The sequence below is a fragment of the Malaclemys terrapin genome, chromosome 23 (assembly GCF_027887155.1).
Source record: "Malaclemys terrapin pileata isolate rMalTer1 chromosome 23, rMalTer1.hap1, whole genome shotgun sequence".
NCBI classification, from domain to species: domain Eukaryota; kingdom Metazoa; phylum Chordata; order Testudines; family Emydidae; genus Malaclemys; species Malaclemys terrapin.
In genome coordinates, this window is record NC_071527.1 from 14,071,576 (window position 1) to 14,092,530 (window position 20,955).

The 20,955-nt window shown below is 50.6% G+C and overlaps 1 protein-coding gene across 1 annotated transcript; it reads left to right on the forward strand.

The window, feature by feature from the left end:
- Positions 1 to 5,360: 5,360 nt before the first annotated feature.
- Positions 5,361 to 20,111, forward strand: LOC128828320 (E3 ubiquitin-protein ligase TRIM39-like). Its single transcript, XM_054012877.1, has 6 exons — positions 5,361 to 5,841; positions 7,153 to 7,248; positions 10,002 to 10,232; positions 15,191 to 15,213; positions 15,316 to 15,416; positions 19,132 to 20,111. Exons 1-6 carry the CDS (start codon positions 5,413 to 5,415, stop codon positions 19,674 to 19,676), a joined length of 1,425 nt encoding a protein of 474 aa, XP_053868852.1. The 5' UTR covers positions 5,361 to 5,412; the 3' UTR covers positions 19,677 to 20,111.
- The last annotated feature ends 844 nt before the right edge of the window (positions 20,112 to 20,955 follow it).

Consider the following 20,955-nt stretch of genomic DNA (forward strand, 5'->3'; position numbering starts at 1 on the left):
AGGAATCAGTTACATACAGTAATGGCAAAGCTCTTGGTTCAGGCTTGTAGCAGTGATGGAATAAACTGCTGGTTTAAGTCAAGTCTCTGGAGTACATCCACAGCTTGGATGGGTCATTCAGTCCTTTGTTTAGACCTTTAGTTTGTAGCAAAGTTCCTCCAGAGATAAGAAACAGGATTGAAGACCAAATGGAGGTGTTTCCAGGGCCTTTTATAGCTTTTGCCATGTGGCGGGCATCACGTTGTTCTTACTGTGGAAAATTACAGCAACAAGATGGAGTTTGGAGTCACATGGGCAAGTCACATGCTCATGCCCAATTTCCCTCAGTCATTGCAGGAAGCCATTACCAACACTCCAGACAGCACGTTTACATGACAGTCCACTCAGTGTAGATGGGTGTCTCCCATGATCCATTGTCAACCAAGTGTTTCTTGATGAGCCACTTAATTTGAATAGTCCCTCCAAGAGCTTCTGGGCGTTACCTTGTGGGCGTTATCCCAGGAGCAAACATTTGAAATCCAAGTATAGAGCCAATACTTATAACTTCACATACAAAAATGATACATGCCTACAGATAGCATAATCATAACCAGCAAATCATAACCTTTTCATAGACACCTCACTCGACAACCTTTGTACAATATTTGCTGCAAAGATATAACAGCGGTTGCAACAATGATCTATATGGTTATATTTTAATCAGATAACAACACAATTAGTTTTTGAGAGTTTGTTCAGACCCGAGGCACCAAGTACCTGTTCCCCCCTGCACAGCCGGAAAAGGGTGTCTAGCCCTGCTCTCACATGGGGTGAAGCAAGGGACACACACACATGCTAAGGAACTATGTCAGCTGGGGTATGAACCAAATGTGAGGGAGGGGCCACCTGCTTACAAACACACTACAGGTCTGTAGTGTAGACAGGGCCCACATCTCTGTCTCATTTTCCCACCCTGTAAAATTGACATAATAAATCCCATCTCGTTGAACTCCATTTTATCATTGGGGAAACTGAGGCAGACAGCGGTGAAGTGACTTATTTGTGGTCACAGTGACTCCATAGCAAAGCCAGAACTAGAAAATGGCAGGTCTTCCTGATAGTCAGTCCTGGGCCCTTGCTCTTGTTATCTTGGCTTCTTTTTTTGAACGTCAGTCACAGCCTCTCTAGAGGTTTTTCTTTATCTCCATTTCCCTTAATTCCATATGGAAAGATTTTCTGTGATCCAAATTGGCTCTAATGCCTGTGGATGTCTGTCCAAAAGATGTGCTCTGCCTCAATCAGAAGTTGTGGGCTTGATGGAGGAACCACTTGGTGGCCTTCTACGGCCTGTGTTATACAGGAGGTCAGACTAGATGGTCATAAAATCTATGCATCTAGGCATACAATCTTTCTGGCCTTAAAATCTGTGCATCTAGGCATTTTTCTGCTCCTATTGAAAAAATTCTTATTTTCTGTCATTCACTTGCAGTTGGAATAATTTAAATACAGTAAAAGGATTTCCTCTTTCATTATGTCCTGAGCAATTTCGATTGCAAACAATGTATGTTAAACCAACAGGTCCCAATTTCAGATTGTCACAGAGTGAGGTGGCCCTTTACGGAGGTGGGATCAGCTGCACCTGTGCCAGGTTTAGCCACCTCTCAAAGAAAAGGGAATGAGTGACAAGGGGCGGCATGTGACTAGGAACCAGGCCTTCTGGGAGATATAAGGACAGCCTGTGCTGGGGATGGACTGAGATCCCAGGGAGATGAGACTTGGTCCAATCTGTTAAGGGCCAGGAAAGAACCACAATGAGCTCACAGGAAGAGGCCCTGTGAGGAAAGGACAGAATGTTTTTGGTGATGGGGCAATGACCCAACTGGTTTATGCTCTCAGAGCCAAACACCCACAGGGGGTTGTGGGCCGTTATGTTCCCTTTCCGCAGGGTAGATTTTCTGGAGGAGGAAACTGATGCCGTGAGGGGAAGGGGATTGACCCCAAGGCCTCACATGTCAGTCTGTATCATAATACATATGCACAATGGAACTGCACTAAGGTTGTACTGACACCAGAGAAAGTCCATTTTGAAGTCCCCAGACTTCATTTTATATCCCTGGCTTCCATTTTGAATAAGCCAGAGTCACTCTACCATTAGATGGAAGCTGCAGGTCACGTAGCGCTAAATATAGAATTGGCGGGGGAAAGGTGGTAAACAACAATGACTCAGCAGATCATAACACCATGAGGTAAATAATGGTTGCAAGTTGAAAAACAGAATTGACAGTTAGCAAAAGAAGGTAAACAAGTAGGATGATGTCCTGGGTCTAAAAATCAAATTGAAAAAGGTATAAAAGTCTGTGTGTCACTTGACAGCTGACAGTTGAGAAGGCAGTTCGGAGAGGGGCAGCTGAGACGAACGAAGAGAGAGCACGCAGGAGAGTCACTGTCAGAGAAAGTTCTAGTTCTAGCTACAGTCAGAGATATAGTATGGTATAGTGTTAGTGTATATATATGTGTGGGGGGGTTAATAAAGGTGAATGTATGTGCTGTGTTGACTGCAAGAGGAATTTATATATATATAAGACCTAAAGAACACCTCAGAACCGCTGTCAGTGACCTGTGGAAGACTGACGATCTGAAGCTGGGCTCATCACGTAGCATTTTTTCAAACTGTAAGGCCATATGGTTTAGGGCGCTCTTTAACTTGTGCGGGATTTGTGTTTCAGATTGTTAATGTGTCAGGGGTGGTTGTTTGCACCAATAAAAGGTGCTTTGTTTTGGAAAGAACACTGCTTGTGTCAATCATTAATTGGAAGGCTGGATCCATGGCCTCTGGGGGTAACAAGTCTGGGGAGTTTCTGAAAGAGAGACCCCCCCTGGCCAGCCCAAGATATTCCTTGGCCACCCTGGAGACCCAGACCTAATGAGAACAGATTGGTAACAGAGCCGGCTCCAGCTTTTTTGCCGTCCCAAGCGGCGAAGCGAAAGGAAAAAAAAAAAAAAAGATAAAGCCGCGATCGGCGGCAGTTCGGCGGCAACTCTACTGTGCCGCTTCATTCTTCGGCGGCAATTCGGCGGCAGGTCCTTCGCTCTGAGAGGGACTGAGGGACCCGCCGCTGAATTGCCGCCAAAGACCCGGACGTGCCGCCCCTTTCCATCGGCCGCCCCGAGCACTTGCTTCCTGCGCTGGGGCCTGGAGCCGGCCCTGATTGGTAAACAGGTGAGCTGTTTGGAGGGAACCCTTGGTAAACCCAGGAGGGGGCAATAGGTGAGTTATTCTGGGGGTACCTAAATTCCGTTTTTGGGGTAACAGTACGAGCAACCTTCATTCTGATGTTTTCTACATTTAAAGGCCTGGTCTACACCCAGTTTTTTGTATAACTGTTTTGGTTACGAGTGTTTATTTATTTATTTTTATTGAAATAGTTGTCATGGCACAACTTCTAGTGCAGACACAGTTATTCTTTATAAAAGTGCCTTACACCAATATAGCTTATTATCCTCCCTGTACTGGAATAGCTATACTAGTGGTAAAAAGCACCTTTATATTGATCTGTGTCTGCTTTGTACTGCTTTAACTATACTAGTAAAGTTCAAGCAGTACAACTTTCTAGTGTAAACACCAACACCCATGCACCACACCAACACCCATGCACCTTTATATTAAATTTTAAAAAAAGTCTGGTTCTTGCTAACAGGGAAGAGAGATTGCCTCCCAACAGGAAAAATGACACTCAGATAATGTGTTGACAGCACCAATTGAAAATGAACCAAATATGTAGTTGCCTGGTTATGACAACTACACTGCCATTCATCTGGTAGCATCAGCATTAGGTACCAGGGTATTTGTAATTAGAGTCGGTCAGAACACAGAATTTCCATCCTGTGGGAAATTCTGACATCTTGAAATTTACTTTTTTGTCCTGCATTGGGACAAAACGTTGAAATCTTGAAATATCTAGCAGAATGGAAATTCTGAAATATTTTTATTTTGAAACACCAACGCATCCCTATCTACACATTTTTATTTGAGAATGTCAGCACACTGATATAAAATGTTGAATATATTAAATATATACATAATAAATGTAATATGAAAATTAATATATTATAAAAGACAAGATTAAATGAAAAAATCAGAACAAAACAAAATGTCCTATTTTCATTTTGCATAGTTTCAAAACTCTTCTGTTGGAAAATATGCTGAAATTGACATGTTCCCGTGAAACAGTTTGCTTTTGTCAAAGCACCATATTCCAAAGGAAAACTGTCCCATCAATTTTTTTTACCAGTTCTACTTAAGAGTGAATATTTTAGTTATTTGTAGTCTAAGATGAAGCCTACCCAACCCTGCCATTTCCAGATGGACCTAAATTCTGCATCTTGGCAGGGGGTTAGACAAGATGACCCTTGTGGTCCCTTCTAACTCTATGGTTCTATGATTCTATGTCAGGACCTGGAGTTTAAGGGTCTGTGTATACTGAAGAAATGTTTAACTGGTTTTAAAAACAGCGCTGCTAAACTGATTTTTGACCCTGTGAGTGCTGTAGTACAGACCAGCTTCCAGGCTGTTTAAGGCAGCATGACCTACTTTTAGTGAACTAGTTTCCTGACCGAGAGTGCTCCAAGCACCCTAAGAACTGGCTGAAGTAGATGAGACTTTTAACAGGGCTAAAGGACAGATTCAGGGTAATCAGCTTTGGTCTGGACTATTTTAGTACCAGTGTGAACAGGGACAAACTAAAAGGGTTCAACTAGCCATTCTGCTACTGTCCCACAACACACCAGTGGCCTTTCAAAATCTCCCATAAAGCACTGCGTCTGAGAGCTGGGATAGTAATTGTGGGATAGGTATCCAGAGAGTGTTGATAATGCAACAACTAGTGCAGATGTAACACAAAACTGCAATGGTTCTTGAACTGATCCAATGTGGCGGGGGGGGAGCACTGACTTGGGTCGGTTCCAGCTGGATCAGTTTCCTAGTGCAAGGTTAACATTGGGTTACCCTCGCACCAGCAGCAGGAGTGTCAGGGCACTCCAAACAGAGCTGGGCATCGGCGATGGGGTGAGGCAGAAACCCATTAATCTGGTTTGTGGCTGTCTGGATGGTGAGCTGCTCTTGACTGGGCTGGACAAGTATCGAAGCCTAAACTCCGTGCATTGCCACAGCTGTTTCCCTTCCGATGCCTTTGCGAACCTGGAGAGGAAATTCCCAGCAATAAAACCCACTGAGGGCTTCCGAGGGGGAAATTGCAATCAAAAACAAATCCGCAGTGCACAGCAGCTCTAGTCCCTCCCCCACTCTCCAGTGTCCGTCCCTCCCTGTTCCAGCCCCTCCTGCTGCAACCCTGCTAGAGAAAGCCAGGAAGGAGTAACTGCTGTTGCTGACAGGCTGGCAGCCCTGCAAGTGGAAATATTCTGAGTGCAACAGCCATGGCCTCAGGGAATAACCTGATGGAGAAGCTCCAAGATGAAGTGTCCTGCTCCATCTGCCTGGAGTATCTGAGGGACCCTGTGACCATCGACTGCGGGCACAACTTCTGCTGCGTGTGCATCACCGACTATTGTGAGCGGTGGGAGGGCTCCACAACTGGGGTGTTCTTCTGCCCTCAGTGCAGAGCAGGGTTCCTGCAGACCACGTTCAGGCCCAACAAGCAGCTGGCGAACATTGTGGAGGGCATCGAGCAGCTGGCACTGCAGCCAGACAAGGAGCCCAAGGAGAAGCTGTGCGAGAAGCACGGCAAGAAGCTGCGTCTCTTCTGCGAGGATGATGGGGAGGCCATTTGCCTGGTGTGCGATAAGTCCCGGGTGCACCGCTCCCACACTGTGATCCCCATCGAGGAGGCTGCCCAGGACTACAAGGTAGGAGCAGTGACAAGCATCCAACTAGACAGAGCCATGAGAGGGGTCGGGGCTGCCGGGCAAAGCCCCAGGGATGTGCTCCAGCCCCATTCCCAGCCCTCTGAGTTCTGGGCTCTTAGGAGGCTGGGCTGTGGTTCCTGCCTGGGGTTTTAGACAGGGAAGGTGCCTGTCGCCGACCCATGCCCTGGGCCCTGGTTGGGTGGTCCCACCTGTAGCCATGGAGAAGTTCTCCATCCTCCAGAACCCATGAACAGAGCTCTCTCAGCTAGAAAGGGCATCCAAGGAGCGGCTGTGAGGGGCTCTCTCCCCAACACAGCTTACCAGGCTGCGACCCCACCACCTGCTTGGGCAGGTTGGGCCCCCAGACCAAGAGCATGTGAACAAACTGATGGAGGACATGGTTTTACGCTGCTACTGGCCCCGGAGCTGGGGCCCTCACCTCTGCTGCCACAGAGCTGGGCACTGGCTGTCTGCCCCCTTACCACTGCCTTGTGAAGCCAAGCTCTGGCCTCCTTATCACTGCTGACCCCTGGAGGAGAGCCCCATCTGGTCTCCCTCTCACCACTGATCACCGGAGACAAGCCTAGTTTATCTTCCCCCTCACTGCTGCCCCCCCCCCCAGTGGTGCTGGAACAATTTGTATAGTTGAGCCAAACTGTAAACCCTGTATATGATGGAAACCACTTTAAGCCAGGGGGTGCTGCCGCAACCAGCACCCGCAGTTCCAGCACCTATGACCCCCTCCCTGGAGACGGGCCTCATCTGGTCTCCCCCTCACCACTGCTACCTAGAGGTGAGTCCCATCTGGCCTCCCCCTCACTGCTGCCCCCTGGAGCTGAGCCCTTGTATTGGAATGGACAACTGCCGAGAAGAGGGGAGCGGGACCCCTGCCCAGTCACCTCTGACAGCCCTGAGGTGCCGGCCTCTCTGCTTCGCCCCCTGACGAGTTCAATGGTGGCTATGGGAATGAAGGATCCTTTCAGGGACCCATGCCCTTGCCCAATGCGCCACAGCTCGAGGACCCCAGGGTGAGCGGTTCTCTGCAGCCATTGGAGCCCCATTTCGGAATCCTTCCTTGAGCCCCCCCCCCCCCCCCCCCCCCCCAGTGGAATGGGTTACCTAGGGAGGTGGTGCAATCTCCAAGGCCCGGCTTGACAAAGCCCTGGCTGGGATGATTTAGTTGGGGATTGGTCCTGCTTAGAGCAGGAGGTTGGACTAGAACCTCCTGAGGTCTCTTCCAACCCTGATATTCTATGATTCTATCATTCTAAGTGGGCACTGGGAGGATTCAGCCCCGTTTTCTCCCCACAGATGAAACTGCAGGAAGCGCTGGATTTTTTGAGACAAGTGACGGGGGAGGTTGCAAAGCTCCAGGCACAAGAGGGGAAGAAAACCGCCCAGTGGAAGGCAGGTGTCGTGAGTGTGATCCCACCACATCCTCCCCTGGGCCATGGGACTGTGGGCCCCAAGCAATAGCACGGGGGGGTCTGGCACATTCGCTAAGGGGGGACATTCACACCGAGGACCTCACATTGGTTTTATATCAATTGAACTCCAGTGGCTCCTGATTTTTCCCAGTGTAACTGAGATCAGCATCAGGCCCTGAGACTAAGATGGAGCATCCCGGTGGGGCACCAATGGAAAATTCCCTCCAGAGGGGACTAAGACGTAAGTCTGGCAGAGCGGGGGAGGGCCCCGTTGCTGCACTGTTCCCAGGAGAGGAACATACAGCAGCATGGCATCCTAGTCACACTCCTCAGCCCCCGCTGCCAGCCTGAGGCCAGCTTAGCTCAGTTTCAACAGTTTATCATAATGCGCCCCTGTGGCAAGGTGCCAGGCCTGCTTGGACCGTGTGTCTCCCCTCCTCCCCCGCTCTGTTTTTAGCTGGAGCCCCCCACATTTCGCAAATGAATCTTATTTCCCCAGTATCCTGGAAACTGATTGAGTCACTTTCAAACTATCCTGCCCGGGCAGTTGTGCAAACTCCGCTCATTGCACAATCCGAGGGACCAGGAAGTGGTGTGTAACCGCAGAGTCTGATTCGCTCTTGTACGGGGCTCGCTCCCAGCTCTGCTCCGTCCGAGCGGGGGCAGGGCCCCGCTTCATGGTGCATGGCTCGGCCTGACTCCCTGCCATGGCTTGGTGCTGGGGACGGCAATGCTCCCATCCCAGCTATGCAGCTGCCATGCCCCATCCTCACTCCATGAGCCCACATCTCTGGGCTCAGGGGTGGGGGAATGGTGGCAGGGAGGAAATGGGCACCCACAGTGCCTCTTGACTCTGCCAGGGCCCATTGGGAGTGACAGGCAGGCACAGAGATCCTCAAGGAGCAGCAATCCCAGCTCCTGTATATCAATGGAAGAGGGACAGGGCTTGTGGGGTGAGGCTCTCTCCCCACCCCTGTCAGGCAGCAGGGGAGAGTGGTGACTGAGCCCCCTGGAGTCCACACCTCCCCTGCCAACAGTAAAAAGCATTTTGGTGACACAGCCCTGCCCCTCACTCCCAGCCTCCGCCCCATGAGGGTTAATGCAGCCCATGGCCCTGACTGCGTGGGGGGAGAAAGGGACTGGGCTCCTGGGGAGAGGGGAGCCCCTGAGGCGTTCCTGGCCCTGTTGGCATGGCATGGAACCAAAGTACTGCTGCACCAGGCCAGCCGGACAGGCTTAACCAGAGCCACCCTTGCTGGGAGGGGCTTTGTAGAGCACATGGCAGAGTGCAGTGGGGACTGCATGGCTCAGGGGCTGCTGATGGGATGTGGAGTCTTTCACCCCTTTCCAGGTCCAATCCAGCAGTGACTGAAAGTTGTTGCTGGCTGATGATCTATTTAGGGACTCGTGGACTGAGTTTGGGGGGTTCTCAGTCCACTTGCCAGCAGACAAGTGTCCACAACACAAAAATACCCACTCCTGCAATGGACATCAATCGGCATCTTGTTGGCAAACACAGAAGGGAGGGTAGATCTCAGCCCTTCAGTCCCGTCCACAGGTTGCTTAATGTGTGTGTGTGTGTGTGGTGTGTGTGTGTGACGGAGGCGGGGGGACGTGCATTGCCCCTGCCCATGCAGAGTGGACCTTGACTCTGGCTGGTTCGTCAGTCTGGGGAGCTCGTGGCTGTGTAATTAGTGTGCTCCGTTATCCTTTGGCTGGCATTCCCTCCTGCCCTGCTGTGGGGCTGAGATGGCACGCCAGTGCAGATGAGCCCAGAGGAGTCTGTGTGCCCAGAGCTGGAACTGCAGGAACTATGTGCCAAGCAGGAACCATTCCTGCCCCCTGCCCGTGTAGCCTCACCCACTGGAGCCGACCAAACAGCCATTTTCTGTGGGAAAACCTCTAGCACAAAGAATTTCCACCAGCCCCACTAATAGCTCAAGAATAGGGGGTGGGGAGGGTTGGGGCATGATGGCAGGGACAAGTGGGGATGTCAGAATGAATGGGGGGGCACCCTAGGGGCAAGGGAGGACAATGGCAGGGACAAAGGGGCAGTTTGTTACAATGTGTTAGGAGCATAATATTATAGCATGAAACGGGTGACCAAATTTAGGGCCCTCCGAGCCACATACGACAATCTTCGGAAGTTCAAGAGCTGGGGCCCGGGGTTTCAGCCCCACAGGAGGTGCCTGCCAGGGCTTGGGGCTTCAGCCCCATTCCTGCTGAAGCCCTGAAACACCCCCCTTCCCTCCCCCCTCCCCCCCCCCCCCCCCCGTGCTGGGCAGAAACCTCTACCTCACTACCGTGCTACAAGGCACAGGTCCCAAGCTCCCCGCCGAAGTCTGGTAGGCAGAGAATGGGGGGGGATATGGGGGGCTCTGTGAGCCACAGTTTAACGCTAAAAGAGCTGCATGTGGCTCGTGAACCACAGTTTGGCCACCTCTGGCATAAAAGATCCCCCAGGGCCCAACCCTTCTCCTTTAAATCCCCGGAAAATGGGCCATGGTTCCCAACCCACAACCTTTAGACCCCCAGCAAATGGCCTGTGTCCAACCCACCACCTCTAGATCCCCAGGAAACATTCTGTGAGGCCCAACCCTCCTCCTCTAGATCCCCCCAGTAAACAGCCCACCAGCCTACTACCTACTATCCCATAACCCTCAGCAAACTGCCCTGTGTCAAATTTGGCCTTATCCCACTGAGGCTCCTCCCCCGTGGTTTCTGCCCCTGCAGGACAAGGTGAGGGCGCAGAGAGAGGTCATTGTAGCCGCGTTTGCCAAGCGCCGTCAGGCTCTAGAAGAGGAAGAGCTGCTCCTCGTGTCCAGGCTGGAGGAGGAGGAGGAGGAGACCCTGCAGAAGCTTCAGAAGAATGCGGCGTTCCTGGTAGAGCAGAGCTCCAGCCTGGCCCAGCTGATAACGGAGATCGAGCAGAAGTGCCAGCAGTCAGCCGCTGACCTGCTCAAGGTGAGAGCCCCTCTCACGATGTGACAGGTTTTCCCCAGGTGTCACATGGAACTGGGATACCACTGAGACCGCCTGTCCCACCAACTTGGGTTCCCCTTACTCTGTGCTGCTGTGACAGGCTCTCAAGCCCCCTTCCAGCACACACACAGGTAGGGACACACCCTACAGCCATATTCACCCAGATGCTGAGATCAGCTCTGCATGGGAAGGCTCTGCTAAGGAATTGCCCAGCACTCAAGTGTACACTGGAGTGTAGACCCAAAATTGTGTCGTCTTGTGCTGCACAGAGAACGGTACAGCGTCAGCTCGTTGAAATCTGCTCCCTCCCTCATTGTGGAGGAAGAGATGCACACCTTTTTGCCCCCCGCCCCAGTTATGAATTCCACCAACTGGTTTTAGAGAAAACAAGTGATTATAAGGGATAGCAAACAGATCAGAGCAGATTACCTAGCAAATGAAACAAACACACAAGCTAAGCTTAATGTACTAAAGACACTGGGTTTTAACTAGCAAATTCTCATCCTAAAGGTTGTTTTGGGCAGATTGTAGAGGTTCTTGAAGGCAAACTGCTCTTGCTTGCAGCTTAAAACTCCAGGTATTTCTTTCACAGGCCAGACACCCTGGAGCCTGGGTTCAGTCCTTTCTTCTCCAGTTCAGTTTTAGGTGTTTACAGCAATCATCTTGGGCGGGGAGATGAACCTCGATTATCTCACTCCCCTGCCTTAAATAGGTTTTACATATGGTGAGAATCCTTTGTCTTTCAGTGCGATTCCCACTCCCCTCAGTGGAAAAATACTGGTATTCTATCATGGAATCCGGTACCAGGTGACTTGAATACATGATCCTGCAGCGTCAAGCAGCCATGAGTCAGAGGCGGTTTGTAGCAGCCCAGGAAAGCTTCTCTGGAAGGTGGGATATTAGCATCTTCAAAGACCAATTGTTCTCCCTAATTGTCCATTGACTTGTTCCAGCTAGTCAGCCAGATTGATTGCATTCTGTCTGGCTGGCGTTCACCAGGTGCAAACTCTTTTGTAGTACAGATATATAGTCAATATTCCCAACTTTAGATACAAAAACGATACATGCATACAAATAGGATAATCATATTCAGTACATCATAACCTTTCCAGTGATACCTCACATGACCTATCTTGCATAAAATACATTATGATTATGACACAATCATATCATAATATTACTATGAAAACTATGGGAAGCAGTGTCACACACAGATCTGCAGGATCGGTGCTATGGCCCCAGCTTTGGAACGGTCTCTAGGAGGAACCCCTTCAATGCCAGACTCCCTAGGGGTCTTGCTCTTCCTCCAGCACAAGCCACGTGGCTTCACCGCTTCCTTAGAATGGACCTCTGGGCCTGCAACACTCCTGCTTCACACCGTGAGCTCCGTTCAGTGAGTCCAACTGAGACAGACCCTGATGGAGACTTGTGCGCTCATTAGGGCCTAATGCACCTCACACCATTAGCAGTGACACTCAGACAGCATTGTCAAAGTGGGAAGGTTTATTCATTAACTGGAACACAGCACAGGAAGTCCTTAGGGTAGCCTAGAGAAGTGAAGGTAAAGCATGGTCCATTCTGGTTAACCCAGAGCCCAGCCAAGCTGTAGTGAACTCCTTGGTTCAAGCTCTGTCTGTCCCACCCTCTGACCTCCTTCATCCGACTCCAGCTGGGAGCCCTGACTCCTTCCAGCAGCCAGCTCTTATCCCCCCATACCCTGCCAGTGCTTTGATCTCATGCTGGGGGGTTGTTGTTCAGCGGGCGACCCTGGGGAAGTCCATATCCCTCTGGGTCGTTGGTTGCTAAGTGTCAATGTTCTGGTGTCTGGATTTGCCATTGTCTTCTCAGATGCTCCACTGATATGGGGATTAAGGCCCAGGCGCCCACACTTCTGTCTCCTAGCCTGTCCTGAGAACAAGCAGTCCTTTCCCACCCACTAGGTAACAAATCAGCACATGGGGAAACTGAGGCACACACAGGCTTCATAAAAACAGTAGGGCTGTCGATGAATTGCAGTTAACTCACGCGATTAACTCAAAAAATTAATTACGATTAATCGCAGTTTTACCAATTCAAATGTATTAAATATTTGTGGATGTTTTTCTACATTTTCAACTATATTGATTTCAATTACAACACAGAATACAAAGTGTACAGTGCTCCTTTTATATTATCATTTTTATTACAAATATTTGCACTGTAAAATGATAAAAGAAATAGTATTTTTCAGTTCAGCTCATACAAGTACTGCAGTGCAATCTCTATCGTGAAAGTGCAATTTACAAATGTAGATTGTGTTTTGGTTACATGACGGCACTCAAAAACAAAACAATGTAAAACGTTAGAGACGACAAGTCCACTCAGTCCTACTTCATGTTCAGCCAATTGCTAAGACAAACAAGTTTACAGGAGATAATGCTGCCCGCTTCTTAATTACAATGTCACCTGACAGTGAGAACAGGTATTTGCATTGCACTTTTGTAGCCGGCATTGCAAGGTATTTACATGCCAGATATACTTAACATTCATATGCCCCTTCATGCCTCAGCCACCATTCCAGAGGACATGCTTCCAGGCTGATTAAAAACAATCTATGCTCATTAAAATAATAATGCATTAATTAAATTTGTGACTGAACTCCTCGGGGGGAGGGGGGAGAATTGTATGTCCCCTGCTGTTTTACCTGCATTCGGCCATATACTTCATGTTATAGCAGTCTCGGATGATGACCCAGCACATGTTATTCGTTTTAAGAACACTTTCACTGCAGATTTGACAAAATGCAAAGAAAGTACCAAATGTGAGATTTCTAAAGATAGCTATAGCACTTGACCCAGGGTTTAAAAATCTGAAGTGCCTTCCAAAATCTATGAGCAATGAGGTGTGGAGCATGCTTTCAGAAGTCTTAAAAGAGCAACACTCCGATGCAGAAACTACAAAACCCAAACCATCAAAAAAGAAAATCAATCTTCCGCTGGTGGCATCTGACTCAGATGATGAAAATGAACATGCATCAGTCTGCGCTGCTTTGGACCATGATCGAGCAGAACCTGTCATCAGCATGGACGCATGTCCTCTGGAATGGTGGTCGAAGCACGAAGGGACATATGAATCTTTAGCGCACCCGGCACGTAAGTATCTTGCGACGCCGGCTACAACAGTGCCATGCGAATGCCTGTTCTCACTTTCAGGTGACATTGTAAACAAGAAGCAGGCAGCATTATCTCCTGCAAATGTAAACAAACTTGTTTCTCTGAGAGATTGGCTGAACAAGAAGTAGAACTGAGTGGGCTTGTAGGCGCTAAAGATTTACATTGTTTTATTTTTGAATGCAGATTTTTTTGTACATCGTTCTTTATTTGTAAGTTCAACTTTCACGATAAAGAGATTACACTACAGTACTTGTATTAGGTGAATTGAAAAATACTATTTCTTTTGGTTTTTACAGTGCAAATATTTGTAATCAAAAATAAATATAAAGTGAGTGCTGTATACTTTGCATTCTGTGTTGTAACTGAAATCAATATATTTGAAAATGTAGGAAACACCCAAAAATATTTAAATAAATGGTATTCTCTTACTGTTTAACAGTGCGATTAATCGTGATTCATTTTTTTAATTGCTTGACAGCCCCAAAAAATAGTATCAAAAATTCCCACTTTGTCACACCCGCCACCCACTCTTGACTGGACTCTGCAGTGAGTGGGTGAGAGGGGAGAATGAGTGAGTAAAAAGAGACAGAGAAGAGAAAACCGTGGCTGATACTGAGGGAGGAGTGGGCAACTTGCCCTCCAGCAAGCAGCTGCCAAACTGCCCTACCCTCCGCTAGGGTCCTCCTGCCCCCACACCAATGCCCTGCTTCCCAATGCCCTGCGGCCCACTCACTGGGAGGAGGTTTGTAACAGGGAAGGGGAGCAGCCTCCCAAGGCCCTTTAGGGTCACTGTGGGGAGCCTCTGACCTGGGTGATGCTGGAGCTCAGCCTAGATGGTCAGAATGGTCCCTCCTGGCCATGACCTCTGTGGGTCTATGAACTTTTTATTTTCAGTAACACCCTCTGTCTCATGGGCCGTTTTCAGCTACTTCAAGGCAGGCACCTGCCAATCCCAAGGGACCTTCTTGCTTGCTTGGCATCGGAGTGACTCTGAGGCCATTGGCTGGGAGGGTGAGGAACACTTTGTGTTCCAGCGATACCATTGGAAATCCTGAGTCTTTCTGCACTGGCTGGAGACCCCCCCCACCTCCTGATCAAGTCTGGCTTCAGAAAGGCGTGATCTGCTGAAGCCACGGCAAGGCACAGTGCTGTGCAAGACAAGGCTAGGAGCTGCATTGCTGAAGTCTGTGCTTCACGCTGCAGTTAAGAGCCCTCTCCCTCTGTGGCACTTCTCTGGCTGCCACGGTGTCAGAGCCTCACAGTCTTTAATGCATTTATCCTCACACACCCTGTGAACTAGGCAGTGCTGTTATCCCCATTGTACAGAGACTGAGGGCCAGAGAGACTCAGTGATTCACCCAAGGCGTGCATGGCTGAGCCAGAAAATGAACCTCAATTTTCTGAGCCCAAGGCTGGTACCCCGACCACTCACCATCCATCTCCTGGTGGCTGTTTTCTACCAGGTGCATTTCCAAGCCGCTTTGCAAGAGAAGAAGAAACTGAACGTTTTAGAAAATGAAAGTCGAGCTTTTTCTTTATGTTCCCAGGCCCAAATCCTCTGAGGTATTTAAGGTATTGAGTTAGGCACCTAAATACCATGGAGGATCTGAGTCCCAGGCCCTGTATGTTAGGGAAGTCCTTAGCCATGGGCTTCCTGGGGCTGCCAAGGCTGGAAGAGAGAGAGAGAGAGATGAATCTGGAGGAGGCAGGATGCTGGACTGGGTTGGCATGGAAAATCCTCACTAAGAGGCAGACCTTTAATTGCTTTTGTGTTTTCTCTCCCTTTAGGACGTGAAAAGCACCTTGATCAGGTACGAGGCACATTTCAGTTCCCCATTGTTCCTGGTAGAGGCACCATAGATGGTCCCTATGGCTGGCTGTTGTATGCTAAACAGCTAACGTCTTCTCCTTAGGAGCCACAGTGTGAAGCTTCAGAAGCCAGAGGCCATTCACACGGAGCTACAGGATTCCTATGAGGTCCCCAGGGTGAGGGAAACACTGCAGAAATACAGAGGTAAAGGAGGGCAGATACAAAGGGGGCAACCAGGAACTGGGCATGGCACAGTCTATGGGAAGGGAATGCAGGGGAGCTCATGGGGCTGTGTGATTTGGGGCTTATGGATCTCTGGGTCAAAGGCATGAGTCCCCAAAACAAAATGCTGAGGTGCGGGTTTATTTAGCGTGTTGATGAAAGGGGCGGAAATACAGGGCCAGAGAAGAACCACCAAGACCCAAGCACATAAGTATGTGTGTGTGTGAGAGCGAGCATGGGTGCTTGTGGGGGTGACAATACATGAGTGTGTATTAGACAAACGTGGAGCTCATCAGCTCTGGTCGCAGGGCCTGTGTGTATCTCCTAGATCTGCCTGCAGTTTTATGCTTGAACAAAGCCCCAAATTCAGAGCAAAATCTTCATGATTTGCTTGGATCCAGGGCCAATCTGAGTTCCCCAACCTACCTCAGCCAGGGATTCTTAGAGGAGAAGCTCGTAAGCCCAGGACACGTAGGGCTGATTAGCCGCTACCAGAGCCACACAGCGGTGTTCAGGAGCTGTGACAGTGTCCTTTGTACAGTAGCTGAGGTCCCAGGTGCAGACCCCTCACTGCCCAATGCAGCCTCCTGCCCACAAACCAATCCAGCTGTGCTGTGTGAAAGCCTCTGCGTAGGTACCTGGCTGGCGGGTTGTGCTCACATGCTCAGAGTCACAATTTGGCGATTTGGGATTGAAGAGGAATCAGATCAGACTGGCAGGGACCTAATGTGTGGGTGGGGAGGGAGTGTTCACCTTCCTCTGCAGCAGGGATCACCTGCTGGGATCATCTGGGCAGATCCTACCTAATCAATTCCCTGCCCTAGCAGGGGCCTTGGGCATTGGCAGCACCTCGGTCTCTCCTCTTCTCTGCCTGTGGCCCACAACAATGGAGTCTCCTGGGGACTGGAGTGCTTTGGTCTGATTGAAGTCATTGGGCTCAACGGGGTGTTGGGGTGTCCAGGTGGAAGGGGTGTCAGGGTGGAAGGACTGTCTAGCCTGTGTTATACAGGAGGTCAGACTAGATAGTCCAATGTCCCGTTAAAGTCTATAAAATTATGAAACTACAAACTGGCCCTGCCTGAGACCCTGCACAACTCGCCAAGCCCAGCCCAGCTGTACGTTAGCAGGCATGTTCCTTCCAAACCAGAAGTGGGAAACGTGACAGGCTGTGAGGTCAAGGCAGTCACAGGGAGCCATCGAGAGCTCAGCAGGGCTGGACAATCCTCAGGGCTTCGGGAAGAGAGGAAGGAGCAAACCCCTCCCTTATTAGGGAAAATGAGGGCCAGTGAAACATGCCCAAGGCTACGGGATATAAACGCCAACTCAGGAAAGGTAAGGACACTGTGAGGCGGGGTCTGAACCTGCGCAGAGAAGAGCCCTGCTCCGCGAGCACAGCTTGTCTGCTTTTGAGTCCAAATCCACTTTCTGCTTAAAAAAGAATTCCAACTTTTCAGTGGCTGGGGCTGAGTTGGGCTGAAGGGCTGTGAGTTGCAGGCTGGTGGAGATGCTGAAGGGCTGCGAGCCCCAGGCCTGGCACAGACACTGAAGGGCTGCGAGCCCCAGGCCTGGCACAGACACTGAAGGGCTGCGAGCCCCAGGCCTGGCGCAGACACTGAAGGGCTGCGAGCCCCGGGCCTGGCACAGACGCTGAAGGGCTGCGAGCCCCGGGCCTGGCACAGAGGCTGAAGGGCTGCGAGCCTTGGGCCTGTCGCAGCCAGACAGCCTGGGCCCTTTCCTGTGTATCATCTGGGGGTAGCAGGAGGAGAGGAGGTGCCACCTCAGTTTGGAAGGGAATTTGTTATTCAGAAGTATCTGCTCAAGATGAAGCAGTCATTGGATTAAGGGTTGTTGGCTTGAGCTGCACAGCCTCAACTCTCCCTTCCTTTCTCCATCATCCCCAGGGCTATTGGCTCCGGCTTTGTCTCAGAATCATATACCGACTGTTAGGTTAACAAAGTGAGCACAGACCAAATCCCTGGTTTTTAGGACACTGAAAATCAATTAGGTTCTTAAAAGAAAAATTTTATTAAAAAAAAAATAATAAAAGAATCACACCTGCAAAATCAGGATGGAAGATAACTTTACAGGGTAAATAAAAAGATTTATAACCCAGAGGATTCCCCTCTGATTCTGCTTCCCAGTACAAAACAGGGATAAAATTACCTCTTAGCATAGGGAAAATTCACAAGTTAAAACAAAAGATAATCTGACGCATTTCCTTGCTTTTACTTACAATTTTTGTAATCTTAGATGCTTATTTCAGGGAGGGTTTTAGGAGATGTTTTTTTCCTGCCCTGGTCCCTCTCTGTCCGAGAGAGAGGACAACAAAGAAGCACAAACAAAAGCTTCCCCCACAGATTTGAAAGTATCTTTTTGTCCTTTATTGGTCCTTTTGGTCAGGTGCCAACCAGGTTATTTGAGTTTCTTAACCCCTTACAGGTAAAGGAGGGATTTTATGCTACCCTTAGCTGTATGTTTATGACAGGGGCCAAGAACCAATCCCTGCAGAAACCCACTAGAAACACAGCTGCTTGATGAATCCCCATTTACAATTACATTTTGAGATCTATCAGTTGACCAGTTTTTAATCCTTTAATGTGGGCCAAGTTAAGTTTACATTGGTCTAGTTTTTAATCAAAATGTCGTGTGTTACCAAGTCAAACGCTTTACAGAAGTCCAAGTCATTTACCTTTGTCAACCCAATGTAACGTTTCATCAAAGATATCAAATCATGGTGGTTTCATTTTAACTCTCTCTGTCAGCCATTGAGGGTAGCTAAGGCTTTGAGTTAGAACAGAGGACAGGTCTGTTCACTAGGGTGGGGACAGATTGTGTTTCCTGGCCCCAGAAGATTTCAGTTGTGCCAAAGGGAGCGGCATGGACCTTTCCGCACATGGATAGTGGAGAGCTATGTTTATAACCATCCAATGACATCCTTTACCTTCCGCAAAGGAAGAAGCCCAGCTGTTGGGAGGAAAGGGGGTGATTTCTACACACATGGAACTGAGTGCCTGCCAATGTGTGCTTTCTAGGAGGAATATTAAAGAGGACAGTGGTTAGGAAACAACCTTGGAAATTAGGACTCCTGGGTTCTATCCCCGGCTCTGGGCGGGGAGTGAGGTCTAGTGGGTATGAGCGGGGGGGGGCTGTGAGTCTGCACTCCTGGGTTCTATCCCCGGCTCTGGGCGGGGAGTGAGGTCTAGTGGGTATGAGTGGGGGTGGGGGCTGTGAGTCTGCACTCCTGGGTTCTATCCCCGGCTCTGGGCGGGGAGTGAGGTCTAGTGGGTATGAGCGTGGGGGGGGAGGGCTGTGAGTCTGTATTCCTGGGTTCTATCCCCGGCTCTGGGCGGGGAGTGAGGTCTAGTGGGTATGAGCGGGGGCGGGGGGTGGGAGTCAGCACTCCTGAGTTCTATTCCTGGATCTGTGAGGGAGGGCTGTCTACTGCTTAGATCAGGAGATGGAAAGTCAGGACTCCTCCTGGCTTTGCTGCTTACTCCCTGTGTGACTGAGGGCAATTCTCCCCCTCTCTGTGCCTCAGTCATACGGGGAGAATGACACTGACCCAGCTCCCGGGGGTTGGGGCTGGATTCATTCCAGTCTATACAGCACCTCTGAGGGAGGTGCTAGGAAAGGGCAGGACATAACTAACCAACAGACACTAATGGGATGCACCATGTGATTCTCTTTCTGTCCCTAGTGGACGTGACTCTGGACCCCAACACAGCCAATGCCTACCTGCTCCTGTCCCAGGATCGGCGGAGCGTGAGGGTGGGCGACAAGAGGCAGGACGTCCCCAGTAACCCCGAGCGGTTTGACACGTGCACCTGCATCCTGGGCTGGCAGCGGTTCACAACCGGGAGGCACTACTGGGAGGTGGAGGTGGGGGACAAGACGTGCTGGACACTGGGGGTCTGTGAGGAGCGTGTGAGCAGGCAGGGAATATTCACGCCCTCACCAGCGACCGGCTTCTGGACGGTGTGGCTGCGCAATGGGGATGAGTATGCAGCGCTCACCTCCCCCCTGACCGAGCTCACGCTGAAAGTGAAGCCCTGGCAGATTGGCATCCTCCTGGACTATGAGGCCGGAGAGGTGTCCTTCTACAACGTGACTGGTAGCTCTCACATCTACACCTTCAGTGACACCTTCTCGGAGCCCCTGCGGCCATACTTCTACCCGGGGGTGCGGGCAGGCGGCCTGAATGATGCACCGCTGACCCTCCAACCGGGCACACAGCAGCCATGAGCCAGTCACTGCGGCCTTGGCGCCTTTGGCTTTCAGGACTTACCAATGAAAGGCGTTCTTAACAACACATAATTCACTGGTGGAACTTACTGTCACAGGATATTGAGGGGGACAAATGTCTAGTGGGATTCAAAAATGGATGAGACCTATATATGGATAATCCGAACATCACCAGCTAGAGAGGGCAGGAGACACCAGCATAGGTGCCGACTCCATGGGTGCTCCGGGGTTGGAGCACCCACGGGGAAAAATGAGTGGGTGCTCTGCACCCACCGGCAGTCAAGCTCCCCTCCTCGCCCCCCCGCACTAGCTCACCTCCGCTCCGCCTCCTCTCCTGAGCGTGCTGTGTCCCCACTTCTCCGCCTACCTCCCAGCGCTTGCTGCCGCAAAACAGCTGTTTCACGGCGTAACAAGCTCTGGGAGGGAGAGGGAGGAGCGTGAACATGGCGCGCTCAGGGGAGGAGGTGGAGAAGAGGCGGGGCCGGGGCCGGGATTTGGGGAAGGAGTCAGAATAGGGGCAGGGAGGGGGCAGAGCTGGGGCAGGACTTTGGGGAAGGGGTTGGAATGAGGGTGGGCCGGGGCGGGAGGGGGTGGGGCAGGGGTGGAGTCAGGGCGGGGCTGGGGGCGGAGGGGGGCTCAAGCACCCACCGGCGCCAGCAGAAGTTGGCACCTATGGACACCAGGACTATAAAACCACCTCCATGGGGCAGGAGCCTGCCACTGACTATACGGGGGCACATTCCCCCAAAGAGTAGGTTATTCCATAATTACACACTACAGGGTCTCTGGTACCTTCCTCGAAGCCTCTGGTTATGAAGACAGGATACCTGGCTTTTGGGCACTGCGGTGACCTAGCACGGCAAATCCTGTGCTCTCTGGGTGCTGCTAGAACAAGAAGTTGGTCACTGAAGCTGACATTCAGCCACAGAGCAGGAACACTGACCCACGATAAACGCCCCCATACTGTTAGGCCTTCCTGCACAGCCCAGTAGGGGAGTCTCCACCCAGCATTGCCATTCCCCAGCACTGGAATGCAGAGACAGCAGCATCTGCGGGGACGCCCAGGGAGCAGGAGGGGATGGGTGAGAGGCCCTGAGGGCCTTGCCCAGTTTGCAAAGAATGCAGCTGCACCGTATTTAGTAGGCGGCGTGGCTGGTGGAGACCTTGGGTCTCTGGCATGTCATGCTCCTGGCCTAGCCGCTTGGTTCAAGGAAGAGCGTTGCTGCCTGAGTCCTGTAACCTCCAGCAGCCAAGCTCCTTGGGGCGGCCATGGGATACA

Bases quoted from the DNA above. Each gene is read 5' to 3' on its own strand.
- LOC128828320 (XM_054012877.1), top strand. From the start codon at position 5,413: ATGGCCTCAGGGAATAACCTGATGGAGAAGCTCCAAGATGAAGTGTCC. The intron at 10,233-15,190 runs GTGAGAGCCCCT...CTCTCCCTTTAG, and splicing joins CAGCCGCTGACCTGCTCAAG to GACGTGAAAAGCACCTTGAT. The intron at 15,214-15,315 runs GTACGAGGCACA...TCTTCTCCTTAG, and splicing joins GTGAAAAGCACCTTGATCAG to GAGCCACAGTGTGAAGCTTC.